Consider the following 17,248-nt stretch of genomic DNA (forward strand, 5'->3'; position numbering starts at 1 on the left):
ACTGATGACACGTGGAATAAATGTCCAGAAGTTTCACCCATCGGAAAGGTGTCATGTTGATTTTGATGAATTACTGAATTAGATAATCTATTCAGATTGAATATGGAATAGGCCTATGTTTCAGAGAACCAAAAACACCGTAATGACACATAAACCTGTAGTCTTCCTTTTATTTATTTTTTAAACTCATAAACATTTCATCTTTATTATCTTGCACAGATTTAATTTTCTATATCGACATACAATGGTACCCAGTGGCCTGCCACTAATATTATTAGTAATAAGAATGATCCTAATAATAATTATAATAGCAGTGATACTCATTCCTATCGACAATAAAAAAACATATACCGCTGTGTCATTCACAAAAAGGAGGAAATAACTGTACCCCACATTATGACGTTTAGACTCAGTGAGACTAGAACATATTTCCCAAAAAGATTTATTTGCATATTTTTTTTGCCAATGTATTTTTCCGTGTCCAGGCCGTTCTGGTTCACTGTAACAACGATGCTAAGATCCTCCTACCGTTCTGATGGTTCATATCAGGGTTTTCTCAACAGAGACCGAGGGATGCGTCCGAAATGGGAAACCTGTTCCCTTACATAGTGCACTACATTTGACCAATGTGACAGAATTGTATGGGTGACCCAATGGGCCCTGGTCAACAGTAGTGCACTATATATATACTATACCTACAGTATATACTATATAGGGAACATGGTGCCTTTCAGACACAACCCTGGATGTTGATGAATAACAACAATATAAAAAGTAATGCCAGGCAGACTAGAGCAGGGCAGTGTACAGGCCACTAAGCTGATGACAGGATGTTACTGTGCCAGGCAGACTAGAGCAGGGCAGTGTACAGGCCACTAAGCTGATGACAGGATGTTACTGTGCCAGGCAGACTAGAGCAGGGCAGTGTACAGGCCACTAAGCTGATGACAGGATGTTACTGTGCCAGGCAGACTAGAGCAGGGCAGTGTACAGGCCACTAAGCTGATGACAGGATGTTACTGTGCCAGGCAGACTAGAGCAGAGCAGTGTACAGGCCACTAAGCTGATGACAGGACGTTACTGTGCCAGGCAGACTAGAGCAGGGCAGTGTACAGGCCACTAAGCTGATGACAGGACGTTACTGTGCCAGGCAGACTAGAGCAGGGCAGTGTACAGGCCACTAAGCTGATGACAGGACGTTACTGTGCCAGGCAGACTAGAGCAGGGCAGTGTACAGGCCACTAAGCTGATGACAGGACGTTACTGTGCCAGGCAGACTAGAGCAGGGCAGTGTACAGGCCACTAAGCTGATGACAGGATGTTACTGTGCCAGGCAGACTAGAGCAGGGCAGTGTACAGGCCACTAAGCTGATGACAGGACGTTACTGTGCCAGGCAGACTAGAGCAGGGCAGTGTACAGGCCACTAAGCTGATGACAGGACGTTACTGTGCCAGGCAGACTAGAGCAGGGCAGTGTACAGGCCACTACGCTGATGACAGGATGTTACTGTGCCAGGCAGACTAGAGCAGGGCAGTGTACAGGCCACTACGCTGATGACAGGATGTTACTGTGCCAGGCAGACTAGAGCAGGGCAGTGTACAGGCCACTAAGCTGATGACAGGACGTTACTGTGCCAGGCAGACTAGAGCAGGGCAGTGTACAGGCCACTAAGCTGATGACAGGACGTTACTGTGCCAGGCAGACTAGAGCAGGGCAGTGTACAGGCCACTAAGCTGATGACAGGACGTTACTGTGCCAGGCAGACTAGAGCAGGGCAGTGTACAGGCCACTAAGCTGATGACAGGACGTTACTGTGCCAGGCAGACTAGAGCAGGGCAGTGTACAGGCCACTAAGCTGATGACAGGACGTTACTGTGCCAGGCAGACTAGAGCAGGGCAGTGTACAGGCCACTAAGCTGATGACAGGACGTTACTGTGCCAGGCAGACTAGAGCAGGGCAGTGTACAGGCCACTAAGCTGATGACAGGACGTTACTGTGCCAGGCAGACTAGAGCAGGGCAGTGTACAGGCCACTAAGCTGATGACAGGACGTTACTGTGCCAGGCAGACTAGAGCAGGGCAGTGTACAGGCCACTAAGCTGATGACAGGACGTTACTGTAAACACACCAGTCACTGCTTCTACCTGTCTGTCTGTATATCCCATTTACTGTAAATTTACAGTAACAATCACACTCCAACATGTTTGTATAAACCTGTAACCACAGTTAAAGTAACACACATGTAACGTGTTTGTTTACACATCTCCCATCAGAGTTAAACTAACACACATGTAACTTGTGTGTATCCCATCATAGTTAAGGTAACAATCATGTAATAATAACACTAATAATAATTTATTACATTTTATAGAATTTCAAAGCGCTTCAAGAGCAACATGTAACATGTGTGTACTGTATACACGTCCCCATAGTTACGGTAACATCCATAGTTACAGTAACACCCATAGTTACGGTAACACCCATAGCTATGGTAACATCCATAGTTACAGTAACACCCATAGTTACGGTAACACCCATAGTTACAGTAACATCCATAGTTACAGTAACACCCATAGTTACGGTAACCCCCATAGTTACAGTAACATCCATAGTTACAGTAACACCCATAGTTACAGCAACATCCATAGTTACGGTAACACCCATAGTTACAGTAACATGTCATGTGTGTAGCATGTTTGTATGTCTCATTATTATTTCACAGAATGTTCAAACAAGTTCATGTAGATGTCAATGAAAGCCTTTTTTTTTTTGTATATTGTAGTAAATATAGTTGTTAAAATTCCCCAAACATTGCAGATTCCTGATCTTCACACGAGGCACACAGCAGTTGTCCTTGAACGCGTGAGTACCTCTAGTCTTATGACCTTTACAATTGTAAACAAACAGAATGATGTCTTACACTACAGTTCAACAATATGTTTGGAAGTATTGGGGAAATGAATCCGTATAAATAAAACGTACCGTAGTGTATTCCAACGGGACTGTTGTGGAAAAGCTGGAAAGGGAGTTAAATTGTACACAAACAAAAATCCAAATTTATTTTCCGAATTCATGATTGAAGAAAAGTCCAGGATTTATTCCACTACTGAATATATTCCAGCAGTACACCATGTCCTACTAGAGATCGTCCTGGCAAATTATTTAACCTGAATTTGGATTTGTCTGAGGGTTCAATATTACCGGCTATCAGGCGAATTCAAACAATACTTTGGAGTAAAACCAATAAATCAACACAAACCGCAGATTTATTTTGTTTTTTAAAAGCGCTTAGATAGACACAAATAATGAAATAAAAAATATGAACTGAGAGCCTCAATCGTATCGTAGTACATTGGTGTACATTGGTAAAAGCAGACGTAACATAAAGCGGTGTTGATGGATTATGTCTAAGAAGCTATAAGACTGCACTGTAAGGCATGTTGTAACTGTTACCACGGTAATGTAACGAGACAGGAAGTAGCTGTCCCAGCATACTAATTGATATAAACTTTATTCGACAGTGTTGTTATGTGTGCAGACAGTCATGGTCCTGTTGTCTGTGCTGTTTTGTAGACAAGACTGCCACTCATCAACACTCTATAGTGCAGATAGATAAAAGTAGATCTGGCACTGCTGTAATTCAACATGAACGCTCTTCCATAGAGGGGACGTGGGGGGGGGACGAGGGGACGTGGGGGGGGGGGACGAGGGGACGTGGGGGGGGGGGACGAGGGGACGTGGGGGGGGGGGGGGGACGAGGGGACGTGGGGGGGGGACGAGGGGACGTGGGGATCAACGTAACCCTAACGTGGGGGGGGGGGGGGGACGAGGGGACGTGGGGATCAACGTAACCCTAACGTGGGGGGGGGGGACGAGGGGACGTGGGGGGGGGGGGACGAGGGGACGTGGGGGGGGGACGAGGGGACGTGGGGGGGGGGGGACGAGGGGACGTGGGGGGGGGGGACGAGGGGACGTGGGGGGGGGACGAGGGGACGTGGGGATCAACGTAACCCTAACGTGGGGGGGGGGGACGAGGGGACGTGGGGATCAACGTAACCCTAACGTGGGGGGGGGGGGACGAGGGGACGTGGGGATCAACGTAACCCTAACGTGGGGGGGGGGGACGAGGGGACGTGGGGATCAACGTAACCCTAACGTGGGGGGGGGGGGGGACGAGGGGACGTGGGGGGGGGACGAGGGGACGTGGGGGGGGGGACGAGGGGACGTGGGGATCAACGTAACCCTAACGTATAGCTATTCAGATTTAAACCAACACTCTGAATCGGTGTTCTTGGCACGTGAAGTGGGCGGGCCTGGTCTCAGACCTGTTTGTGCTATCTTGCTAACTCAAGAGTTGTCACCGAGTTGGGTAAAACAGCACAAACAGATCTGGGACCAGGCTAGGTACGGTTAGAGGCTGGATGGACGGCAAGTCAAGTACACACTGGAATGTCAATATTTACACACGTCACCTTACGTCCGGTCTTGTCTATCTGGCGTTATTATACTGTTGCTGGGATACCGAATGTTTCTCTCAGACAACAAAGAGCAACAATAACAAAACAATAGCAATCCAAAAACAATTGTTCAGCTGTATTTAAAAAAAAAAATTACATATATACCTTTTGAATTCATTCAATCGACCAATCACCACGTTGAGTTACTAGTTTAGGAGTGAAAACCAAGGCAACGTGGCAGTTTAGCCTGGTTCCAGATCTGTTAGTGCTGTCTTGACAACTTCAATGGATGTTGTTATGGATGAGTTGACGAGACAGCACAAACAGACCTGGTACCAGGCTAGTATCTATTCCCCTTTACGTTACGTCATTTAACATCATCATCTTCAGACTAATACTGTAGTTAGTGGTCATTGAGAAGTTCTGGGATTTCCAAAAGTAGTTCAACCACGATCATTTGAAGTCCAATCTAGACAGCACCAACATGACAGCAATAACACATGTAACACATTACAGCTCACCCACAAAACTGGGCCGAGAGGAGAATAAATTATATTTACAAATGCAAATGCATGTAAAAAATAAAAAAAATAAAAAAAGTATTTTCAAACATACAACCCAGATTCATCAAAACATCTAAAATACTCAACTTTTTTTTTGCTGTTTCATATATACTGTATCATTCTGTACTCTGTATTAACTAGTAAAACACTCTCATAAAGTCAGATACCACTGGTTAGAATGATACAAACACAAGCCATTTCTGGAATCTCTTAGCGCCCCCCCCTTCCCCCGCCGCTCTCTCTCTCTCGCTCTCTCTCTCTCTCTCTCTCTCTCTCTCTCTCGCTCTCTGTCTCTCTCTCTCGCTCTCTCTCTCTCTGTCTCTCTCTCTCTGTCTCTCTCTCTCTCTCTCTCTCTCTCGCTCTCTCTCTCTCTCTCTCTCTCTCTCTCTCTCGCGCTCTCTCTCTCACTCGCTCTCTCTCTCTCGCTCTCTCTCTCGCTCTCTCTCTCTCTCTGTCTCTCTCTCTCTCTCTCTGTCTCTCTCTCGCTCTCTCTCTCTCTGTCTCTCTCTCTCGCTCTCTCTCTCTCCCTCTCTCTCTCACTCTCTCTCTCTCTCGCTCTCTCTCACTCTCTCTCTCTCTCTCACTCTCTCTCTCTATTGTAAATCTGTCAACACAACATGCTTTCTCACTCAACAGCACAACCCCATACCAAAGTACCGTAGCCTAAACAGATCAACGGAGATTGGGACGACGTTGTCAATGTCTCTAATAAGGGCTTCGTTACTTACAATATTATAAATCCATCTCTGACATGAGAAGCTCCATCATATATTACCATGTTTTAGAAAGAGAAATGATTTTATGGACAGTCGTGTCTTTCCATCAGTCTTTCTATACCTCCTCACCCTGTCTCTTCCAGGGACAAAAAGGCGGTAACTAATTCCCTGCTTTCTACAGCCGCTCTTAGTGTAATACAGTCTGTCTCCACTAGGTGGCAGAGGGGTATGTTATAACACTCGTCAAGACATTGGGACCGATGTTTTTTTATTTTTTTAAGCGTTCAGCTTTAGGGAGTCAGAAAGATTCTGCAAGTCAGGAACTAACTCTCTGCTTTTCAATAAAGAATGTTTTCAGTTATAGACGGGTTCAATCCCTCTATTCATCACTGGTCTCTTGGCTCTAGAGATAACATGGGCATCGAAGGGAATTTTTTAAAGGTTAAAAACACTGAATCTAATTGTAAAAAGTGAGAAACGGGCTCAGAAACTTAACTTTTTCAATTGGAGTCAAACCTCTAAAAATGATATATATATATATTTTTAATCTTCTTTCAATAGTCTTTACCTGTGGTAATTTAACAACACCCTCTTTGTACAAAACAACTTGCCCCGTACAAGAACTAAGCAAACCGTTTTCCATAAAAAGGGACAGTTTCAAATTGGGAATTCTATATTCTAAATTCTATACAGCCGAACCCGACGAGAGAGAGTGCTTGAGGAGGAAGGATACCACTTGGAGACTGTAAGACTGTAAGACTGTAACACATTCCCCCAGAGCAGACGTGAAAGGCTATACAGATGTAGGATCTTCATTTGATCACTCTTTTGTGCAAACTTGTAGTATATTCAAAGTTGAAAAACGCTTCTAAGGTTTGTAATTTACACTTTAAAATTTCAATCACTTTAAAATTCAGACTTGATTTGGCGTAACGATTTTCTTTATCAACCCCTACTAAAAAAAAAAAGGTTAATTTATTATAATCCACATAATAATTCACATGTCCTGTTTCTGCAGGATTCCAGCTGTAGCAAACTGTCTCATATTATGATCCTCCATCTGTAGCTTAACATCCCCAGGAGCAGACTGTAGCAGGCAGCCATATTGTTTCCTCTTCTCTTCAGCCAAAGGGGGCCAGGGATTCAGGGACAGTCTCTGTCCGTCCGTCCGTCCAGGGGTCAGTTAGCCCTCAGTCCATTATCACGTTCCAACACTGTCCAGCCCTTCAGGAATCATCTCATTGCATTAGGAAGAAAGTAACAGATAGGATAGGACAACAATCACCATCACCATCCAAACAACAGCCATTTCACACGGAGGAACAGACACTGAAACACAGCTGTAGTGTATAATCACCTTTCTACTTCCTTCTGTGGAGAGTTACACACGTTCAGAACCATAGAACACTCAGAACCATAGAACACTCAGAACCCTAGAACCATAGAACACTCAGAACCCTAGAACCCTAGAACACTCAGACAGCATAGCAACCACTCAATGTTCTAAACATGACATCGTCAACATGGATTTTGGCAGAGAAAAAACGTACGGAGGAGGACGTCTGTTCCGTGCTCAGAATGAAAGGATGTAAAATCACTATGACACACTAATCTTCATGTAATGTATTTCTTCTGAAGGGAGGAGGGGAGCAACACTTTACTCTGACTGCCATTGTTTTGTTATTGCAAACACTGGTTCACTAATGAGACGATGAGCAATACACTGACTGAAAGAAACGGACCTGCAGATTATCATGCAACTGACTGATCACTGACATTAAATACAGAGAGGTGCGTGTCTGTCTGTGTGTGTGTGTGTGTGTGTGTGTGTGTGTGTGTGTGTGTGTGTGTGTGTGTGTGTGTGTGTGTGTGTGTGTGTGTGTGTGTGTGTGTGTGTTTGTTTGTAAGTTTTAAACTGTGCGTATGTGCTGCTCATGATCTGTACAGTTTGTAGTTTGTAGTTTGTAGTTTGTAGTTTGTAGTTTTTATGAGTATACAGCAGATGATCTAATACTGATTTTACGCCTTCTAACCAATCACGTATTCTCTCCCGAGGTTGCAGTCTCCTCCCCTTCCTCCTCTAGCGTCTCTATGATTGAGCCGTGAGCCTGTAGCTCCTCCCCTCTCCCTGCGCGTGATAGGACCTCTGTCCAGCGGCGCTGTAGCTCCTCCCCGTCGGCGCTGAAGTAGAGCGTAAGGTGTGATTGGCTGATTTTGAAGGCAAAGCGGCGTTCCATGCGGTCACATGACTCAGGAAGGGAGACCTCGAAGCCAATCAGAGGGACAGAGCGCTGGGCTTTCACATCCTGGAGGAGGAGGAGGAGGAGGAGGAGGAGGAGGAGGAGGATGAAGGTGAACACAGAAAGTGGACAGTCAGAATGAGAATCCCTTTCTTTTTCCAGAGGAAACTTAATTCAGGATGTTCAGTGGAAGATAAATATATACATACATGTACACAGCTAAGCTTCTCACACATCTCATCTCCCCTGAGGAGCACCGTATATGTAGAGCACCAGTGGTTCATTATCTGAGTCCTACAGCGGTCTAACAGCGGTCTAACAGCGGTCTAACAGGGGTCTAACAGCGGTCTAACAGTGGTCCTACAGCGGTCCTACAGCGGTCCTACAGTGGTCCTACAGTGGTCCTACAGCGGTCCTACAGTGGTCCTACAGCGGTCCTACAGTGGTCCTACAGTGGTCCTACAGTGGTCCTACAGTGGTCCTACAGCGGTCCTACAGTGGTCCTACAGCGGTCCTACAGCGGTCCTACAGTGGTCCTACAGCGGTCCTACAGTGGTCCTACAGTGGTCTAACAGGGGTCTAACAGCGGTCTAACAGCGGTCTAACAGCGGTCTAACAGTGGTCCGTCCTACAGTGGTCCTACAGTGGTCCTACAGCGGTCCTACAGCGGTCCTACAGCGGTCCTACAGTGGTCCTACAGTGGTCCTACAGCGGTCCTACAGTGGTCCTACAGTGGTCTAACAGGGGTCTAACAGCGGTCTAACAGCGGTCTAACAGCGGTCTAACAGCGGTCCTACAGTGGTCCTACAGCGGTCCTACAGTGGTCCTACAGTGGTCTAACAGGGGTCTAACAGCGGTCTAACAGCGGTCTAACAACGGTCTAACAACGGTCCTACAGCGGTCTAACAGCGGTCTAACAACGGTCTAACAGCGGTCTAACAACGGTCTAACAACGGTCTAACAACGGTCCTACAGCGGTCTAACAGCGGTCTAACAGCGGTCTAACAACGGTCTAACAGCGGTCTAACAGCGGTCTAACAGCGGTCTAACAACGGTCTAACAACGGTCCTACAGCGGTCTAACAGCGGTCTAACAGCGGTCTAACAGCGGTCTAACAACGGTCTAACAGCGGTCTAACAGCGGTCTAACAACGGTCTAACAACGGTCCTACAGCGGTCTAACAGCGGTCTAACAGCGGTCTAACAACGGTCTAACAACGGTCTAACAGCGGTCTAACAGCGGTCTAACAACGGTCTAACAACGGTCCTACAGCGGTCTAACAGCGGTCTAACAACGGTCTAACAACGGTCTAACAACGGTCCTACAGCGGTCTAACAGCGGTCTAACAACGGTCCTACAGCGGTCTAACAGCGGTCTAACAACGGTCTAACAACGGTCTAACAGCGGTCTAACAGCGGTCTAACAGCGGTCTAACAACGGTCCAACAGGGGTCCTACAGCGGTCTAACAACGGTCTAACAGCGGTCTAACAGCGGTCTAACAACGGTCTAACAGCGGTCTAACAACGGTCCAACAGGGGTCCTACAGCGGTCTAACAGCGGTCTAACAGGGGTCCTACAGCGGTCTAACAACGGTCTAACAGCGGTCTAACAGCGGTCTAACAGCGGTCTAACAACGGTCTAACAGGGGTCTAACAGGGGTCCTACAGCGGTCTAACAGCGGTCTAACAGCGGTCTAACAGCGGTCTAACAGGGGTCCTATAGCGGTCTAACAGCGGTCTAACAGCGGTCTAACAGTGGTCTAACAGCGGTCTAACAACGGTCTAACAACGGTCTAACAGCGGTCTAACAACGGTCCAACAGGGGTCCTACAGCGGTCTAACAACGGTCTAACAGCGGTCTAACAACGGTCTAACAGGGGTCTAACAGCGGTCTAACAGCGGTCTAACAGCGGTCTAACAACGGTCTAACAGCGGTCTAACAACGGTCCTACAGCGGTCTAACAGCGGTCTAACAGGGGTCTAACAGCGGTCTAACAGCGGTCTAACAGCGGTCTAACAACGGTCTAACAGCGGTCTAACAGCGGTCCTACAGCGGTCTAACAGCGGTCTAACAACGGTCTAACAGGGGTCCTACAGCGGTCTAACAACGGTCTAACAGCGGTCTAACAACGGTCTAACAGGGGTTCTACAGCGGTCTAACAACGGTCTAACAACGGTCCTACAGCGGTCTAACAGCGGTCTAACAGGGGTCCTACAGCGGTCTAACAGCGGTCTAACAGGGGTCCTACAGCGGTCTAACAACGGTCTAACAGCGGTCTAACAGGGGTCCTACAGCGGTCTAACAACGGTCTAACAACGGTCCTACAGCGGTCTAACAGCGGTCTAACAGGGGTCCTACAGCGGTCTAACAACGGTCTAACAGCGGTCTAACAACGGTCTAACAACGGTCTAACAGGGGTCCTACAGCGGTCTAACAGCGGTCTAACAGGGGTCCTACAGCGGTCTAACAACGGTCTAACAACGGTCTAACAGCGGTCTAACAGCGGTCTAACAGCGGTCTAACAACGGTCCAACAGCGGTCTAACAGCGGTCTAACAGCGGTCTAACAACGGTCTAACAGGGGTCCTACAGCGGTCTAACAACGGTCTAACAGCGGTCTAACAACGGTCTAACAGGGGTTCTACAGCGGTCTAACAACGGTCTAACAACGGTCCTACAGCGGTCTAACAGCGGTCTAACAGGGGTCCTACAGCGGTCTAACAGCGGTCTAACAGGGGTCCTACAGCGGTCTAACAACGGTCTAACAGCGGTCTAACAGGGGTCCTACAGCGGTCTAACAACGGTCTAACAACGGTCCTACAGCGGTCTAACAGCGGTCTAACAGGGGTCCTACAGCGGTCTAACAACGGTCTAACAGCGGTCTAACAACGGTCTAACAACGGTCTAACAGGGGTCCTACAGCGGTCTAACAGCGGTCTAACAGGGGTCCTACAGCGGTCTAACAACGGTCTAACAACGGTCTAACAGCGGTCTAACAGCGGTCTAACAGCGGTCTAACAGCGGTCTAATAGCGGTCTAACAACGGTCTAACAACGGTCTAACAACGGTCTAACAGGGGTCTAATAGCGGTCTAACAACGGTCTAACAGGGGTCTAACAGCGGTCTAACAGGGGTCTAACAGCGGTCTAACAGCGGTCTAACAGGGGTCTAACAGCGGTCTAACAGCGGTCTAACAGCGGTCTAACAGCGGTCTAACAACGGTCTAACAGCGGTCTAACAGCGGTCTAACAGCGGTCTAACAGCGGTCTAACAGGGGTCTAACAGCGGTCTAACAGCGGTCTAACAGCGGTCTAACAACGGTCTAACAGGGGTCTAACAGCGGTCTAACAGGGGTCTAACAGCGGTCTAACAGGGGTCCTACAGCGGTCTAACAGGGGTCTAACAGCGGTCTAACAACGGTCTAACAGGGGTCTAACAGCGGTCTAACAGGGGTCTAACAGCGGTCTAACAGCGGTCTAACAGCGGTCTAACAGCGGTCTAACAGGGGTCTAACAGCGGTCTAACAGGGGTCTAACAGCGGTCTAACAGCGGTCTAACAACGGTCTAACAGTGGTCTAACAGCGGTCTAACAGGGGTCTAACAGGGGTCTAACAGCGGTCTAACAGGGGTCCTACAGCGGTCTAACAGGGGTCTAACAGCGGTCTAACAACGGTCTAACAGGGGTCTAACAGCGGTCTAACAGGGGTCTAACAGCGGTCTAACAGCGGTCTAACAGCGGTCTAACAGCGTTCTAACAGCGGTCTAACAGCGGTCTAACAGGGGTCTAACAGGGGTCTAACAGCGGTCTAACAGGGGTCTAACAGCGGTCTAACAGCGGTCTAACAACGGTCTAACAGCGGTCTAACAGGGGTCTAACAGCGGTCTAACAGCGGTCTAACAGCGGTCTAACAGCGGTCTAACAGGGGTCTAACAGGGGTCTAACAGCGGTCTAACAGCGGTCTAACAGCGGTCTAACAGGGGTCTAACAGGGGTCTAACAACGGTCTAACAGCGGTCTAACAGCGGTCTAACAGCGGTCTAACAGCGGTCTAACAGCGGTCTAACAGCGGTCTAACAACGGTCTAACAGCGGTCTAACAGCGGTCTAACAGCGGTCTAACAGCGGTCTAACAGCGGTCTAACAGTGGTCTAACAGCGGTCTAACAGCGGTCTAACAACGGTCTAACAGCGGTCTAACAGCGGTCTAACAGCGGTCTAACAGCGGTCTAACAGCGGTCTAACAACGGTCCTACAGCGGTCTAACAGCGGTCTAACAGCGGTCTAACAACGGTCTAACAGCGGTCTAACAGCGGTCTAACAGCGGTCTAACAGCGGTCTAACAACGGTCTAACAACGGTCTAACAACGGTCTAACAACGGTCTAACAGCGGTCTAACAGCGGTCTAACAGCGGTCTAACAGGGGTCTAACAGCGGTCTAACAGCGGTCTAACAGCGGTCTAACAACGGTCTAACAGCGGTCTAACAGCGGTCTAACAGCGGTCTAACAGGGGTCTAACAGCGGTCTAACAGCGGTCTAACAACGGTCTAACAGCGGTCTAACAGCGGTCTAACAGCGGTCTAACAGCGGTCTAACAGCGGTCTAACAGCGGTCTAACAGCGGTCCTACAGCGGTCTAACAGCGGTCTAACAGCGGTCTAACAGCGGTCTAACAGCGGTCTAACAGCGGTCTAACAGGGGTCTAACAGCGGTCTAACAGCGGTCTAACAGCGGTCTAACAACGGTCTAACAACGGTCTAATAGCGGTCTAACAGCGGTCTAACAACGGTCTAACAGCGGTCTAACAGGGGTCTAACAGCGGTCTAACAGCGGTCTAACAGCGGTCTAACAACGGTCTAACAGCGGTCTAACAGCGGTCTAACAGCGGTCTAACAGCGGTCTAACAGCGGTCTAACAGCGGTCTAACAACGGTCTAACAGCGGTCTAACAACGGTCTAATAGCGGTCTAACAGCGGTCTAACAGCGGTCTAACAGCGGTCTAACAACGGTCTAACAGCGGTCTAACAGCGGTCTAACAGGGGTCTAACAGCGGTCTAACAGTGGTCTAACAACGGTCTAACAGCGGTCTAACAGCGGTCTAACAGCGGTCTAACAGCGGTCTAACAGCGGTCTAACAGCGGTCTAACAGCGGTCTAACAACGGTCTAACAACGGTCTAACAACGGTCTAACAGCGGTCTAACAGGGGTCTAACAGGGGTCTAACAGCGGTCTAACAGCGGTCTAACAGCGGTCTAACAGGGGTCTAACAGGGGTCTAACAGCGGTCTAACAACGGTCTAACAGCGGTCTAACAGGGGTCTAACAGCGGTCTAACAGCGGTCTAACAGCGGTCTAACAGGGGTCTAACAGGGGTCTAACAGCGGTCTAACAGCGGTCTAACAGCGGTCTAACAGGGGTCTAACAGGGGTCTAACAGCGGTCTAACAACGGTCTAACAGCGGTCTAACAACGGTAGGCCGTCATTGTAAATAAGATTTTGTTCGAGCCTAGGGGCTATTTTGTTCGAGCTTAGAGCCTAGGGGCTATTTTGTTAAATAAAGGTTAAATAAATAAACAGACTAATAATATTCTGACAACAGTCTGACAACAGTCTGACAACAGTCTAACAACAGTCTGACAACAGTCTGACAACAGTCTAACAACAGTCTGACAAGTCTGACAACAGTCTAACAACAGTCTGACAACAGTCTGACGACAGTCTAACAAGTCTGACAACAGTCTGACAACAGTCTGACAACAGTCTGACAACAGTCTGACAACAGTCTGACAACAGTCTGACAAGTCTGACAACAGTCTGACAACAGTCTGACAACAGTCTAACAGTCTGACAACAGTCTAACAGTCTGACAACAGTCTGACAACAGTCTGACAAGTCTGACAACAGTCTAACAACAGTCTGACAAGTCTGACAACAGTCTAACAACAGTCTAACAACAGTCTGACAAGTCTGACAAGTCTGACAACAGTCTGACAACAGTCTGACAACAGTCTGACAACAGTCTGACAACAGTCTAACAACAGTCTGACAACAGTCTGACAACAGTCTGACAAGTCTGACAACAGTCTGACAACAGTCTGACAACAGTCTGACAACAGTCTAACAGTCTGACAACAGTCTAACAGTCTGACAACAGTCTGACAACAGTCTGACAAGTCTGACAACAGTCTAACAACAGTCTGACAAGTCTGACAACAGTCTAACAACAGTCTAACAACAGTCTGACAAGTCTGACAAGTCTGACAACAGTCTGACAACAGTCTAACAACAGTCTAACAACAGTCTGACAAGTCTGACAACAGTCTGACAACAGTCTGACAACAGTCTGACAACAGTCTAACAACAGTCTGACAACAGTCTGACAACAGTCTCATAACAGTCTAATAGTGGTATAATAAGTCTAACCACAGTTTAATAGAGATGTAATAACAGGTTAACAGAGGTGTAATAACAGGTTAATAGGGGGGTGTAATAACAGTTTAATAGAGATGTAATAACAGGTTAACAGAGGTGTAATAACAGGTTAATAGGGGGGTGTAATAACAGGTTAATAGAGGTGTAATAACAGGTTAATAGAGGGTGTAATAACAGGTTAACAGAGGTGTAATAACAGGTTAATAGAGGTGTAATAACAGGTTAATAGAGGGTGTAATAACAGGTCATCTCACCTGAGGAGCACCGTATATGTACAGGACCAGTGGTTCATTCTCTGGGATGACAAACCAGGCTTTCTGCCAGCCTCTGCCTGCTCCCTTCTCCATGTGGTGGAGGAAGCTACACATCACACTGTTCTCTGCAGCCACCGACGCCTGTTTCTGTAGACCACAGAAGAAGAACCTTCTGAAGTATTTGTTTTATAGAGGTTCTGTTATCTTACCTATACATATAATCTCTGGTCTCTCCTTTAACTACATACCTCTAATATTGACCGTCTTCTGTATGCGCTGCTGGTCAGACTGGCGGGGGAGGGGGGAACCCCGACTAGGGTGGTGTAGCAGTCGATACACACCCTGTTAGCCCTGTTGTTGTCATAGAGTAGACGGGCCCTGAACTCTGAACACTTTCCACACACCACCTGGAAAACACAGAGAATATTTAGGGGAGGAGTTCTCTGGCTGGAGTGGAGGAGTTCTTTGGCTGGAGGGGAGGAGTTCTTTGGCTGGGGGGAGGAGTTCTCTGGCTGGAGGGGAGGAGTTCTCTGGCTGGGGGTGTAGGGGAGGAGTTCTTTGGCTGGAGGGGAGGAGTTCTCTGGCTGGAGGGGAGGAGTTCTCTGGCTGGAGGGGAGGAGTTCTTTGGCTGGAGGGGAGGAGTTTTCTGGCTGGGGTGTAGGGGAGGAGTTCTCTGGCTGGAGGGGAGGAGTTCTCTGGCTGGAGGGGAGGAGTTCTCTGGCTGGGGGTGTAGGGGAGGAGTTCTCTGGCTGGAGGGGAGGAGTTCTTTGTTTGGGGGGGGAGGAGTTCTCTGGCTGGAGGGGAGGAGTTCTCTGGCTGGGGGGGAGGAGTTCTCTGGCTGGAGGGGAGGAGTTCTCTGGCTGGAGGGGAGGAGTTCTCTGGCTGGGGGGGAGGAGTTCTCTGGCTGGGGGGTGGAGGTGAGGGGACAACATTTCAACCAGTGAGAGAATCAGACACAAGGTCCAGCCAAAAACCACATGGACATCAGAAGAAGCTCAACTCTTCCTCAAAATTACTCAAAAATTTTATTACATGAATAGTTTTTTTAAAGACATGCTCCAGAACTTTAGCGACTTATAATTTTTTTCTTAAAAACCTCCCGCTTTGGGCTGGATGTATCAATGTGTATTTCATACATGTATAATCTATGAGCAGAAATACTGTCGAACCTCAATTAGCCACGAAATCGATAGTTTGAAAGTGACTGTTTTTTCTGGAAGCTGTTACTGTGCCATTTTCCCAACCGTGGGCCAGCCCCCAAGCAATTCGAGTTCTAGCCAATGAGCTTCAACCCCTCACCATTTGAAATGACAGCTAGCAAGATGCACGCACAACAGAGTGAGAGAGAAAGCAATGGGCGTGGTGCACATACTGTGTCTGAACATACGTGACATAGTACACCATTTTCGGGGACCACTTTTGGCTCGTGAGCCCTATTTTGAGAACTACTGACTAAAAAGTATTCAAAAGTACCAGAGAATCTCTTTAAATCAATAATTTTTTAATATTGAATTGTGTCTAATTCTTCAGCATTAGACCGATTGACAATCTGGTCACATGTACATAACATCATGACTTGATTGGAAACGTACGTGTCCACAGGCTTTGCAGTGGTGGCGTCTCTTGGTGATGGAGTTGAACGGCTCCTGGCACTTCATACACAGAGTCACCTCCTTCTCCCGGATCGGAGTGGGGGCACGCTTCCCCAGCTCATTACAGTTCTGAGAGAGAAGAGAGGAACAGAGGAAGAGAGAGAGAGACAGAGGAAGAGAGAGACAGAGACAGAGACAGAGAGAGACAGAGACAGAGACAGAGAGACAGAGACAGAGACAGAGACAGAGAGACAGAGAGAGACAGAGAGAGACAGAGAGAGACAGAGAGAGAGAGAGAGAGAGAGAGAGAGAGAGAGAGACAGACAGACAGACAGACAGACAGACAGACAGACAGACAGACAGACAGACAGACAGACAGACAGACAGACAGACAGACAGACAGACAGAGAGAGACAGAGACAGAGACAGAGACAGAGACAGAGACAGAGACAGAGAGAGAGAGCGAGAGAGAGACAGAGACAGAGACAGAGAGAGAGAGACATAGACAGAGACAGAGACAGAGACAGAGAGAGACAGAGAGAGACAGGGACAGAGAGAGACAGAGACACAGAGAGAGAGAGAGAGAGAGAGAGAGAGAGAGAGAGAGAGAGAGAGAGAGAGAGAGAGAGAGAGAGAGAGCGAGAGAGAGAGAGAGAGAGAGAGACAGAGACAGAGAGAGAGAGACAGAGACAGAGAGAGAGACAGGAGAAATACAATATGATGATCACAGATGGAGGCATTTCAGAAGCTAAAGAGTTGAATTGAATAGTGTTAATAAGGTAAGGGGTTATGCTGGGGTTAGAGGCTAGGGGCTAGGGGTTAGGGGTTAGAGCCTAGGGGCTAGGGGTTAGAGGCTAGGGGCTAGGGGCTAGGGGTTAGAGGCTAGGGGCTAGGGGTTAGGGGTTAGAGCCTAGGGGCTAGGGGTTAGAGCCTAGGGGCTAGGGGTTAGAGCCTAGGGGCTAGGGGTTAGGGGTTAGAGGCTAGGGGCTAGGGGTTAGA

The 17,248-nt window shown here is 48.1% G+C and overlaps 1 protein-coding gene across 1 annotated transcript; it reads right to left on the reverse strand.

Moving 5' to 3' along the window:
* Positions 1-6,693: 6,693 nt before the first annotated feature.
* LOC120061694 (FYVE, RhoGEF and PH domain-containing protein 1-like) lies at positions 6,694-16,989 on the reverse strand. Its single transcript, XM_039011588.1, has 5 exons — positions 16,978-16,989; positions 16,250-16,378; positions 14,906-15,064; positions 14,658-14,804; positions 6,694-8,043 (listed from the first exon to the last, which is right to left on the reverse strand). The coding sequence occupies exons 1-5, from the start codon at positions 16,987-16,989 to the stop codon at positions 7,774-7,776; spliced, it is 717 nt and encodes a 238-aa protein (XP_038867516.1). The 3' UTR covers positions 6,694-7,773.
* Positions 16,990-17,248: the final 259 nt, after the last annotated feature.

The sequence above is a fragment of the Salvelinus namaycush genome, chromosome 16 (genome assembly GCF_016432855.1).
Source record: "Salvelinus namaycush isolate Seneca chromosome 16, SaNama_1.0, whole genome shotgun sequence".
Lineage (NCBI taxonomy): Eukaryota > Metazoa > Chordata > Actinopteri > Salmoniformes > Salmonidae > Salvelinus > Salvelinus namaycush.

Bases quoted from the DNA above. Each gene is read 5' to 3' on its own strand.
- LOC120061694 (XM_039011588.1), bottom strand. The intron at 15,065-16,249 runs GTACGTTTCCAA...TGTGTTTTCCAG, and splicing joins ACTGCAAAGCCTGTGGACAC to GTGGTGTGTGGAAAGTGTTC. The intron at 14,805-14,905 runs GTATGTAGTTAA...TGTGGTCTACAG, and splicing joins GAAGACGGTCAATATTAGAG to AAACAGGCGTCGGTGGCTGC.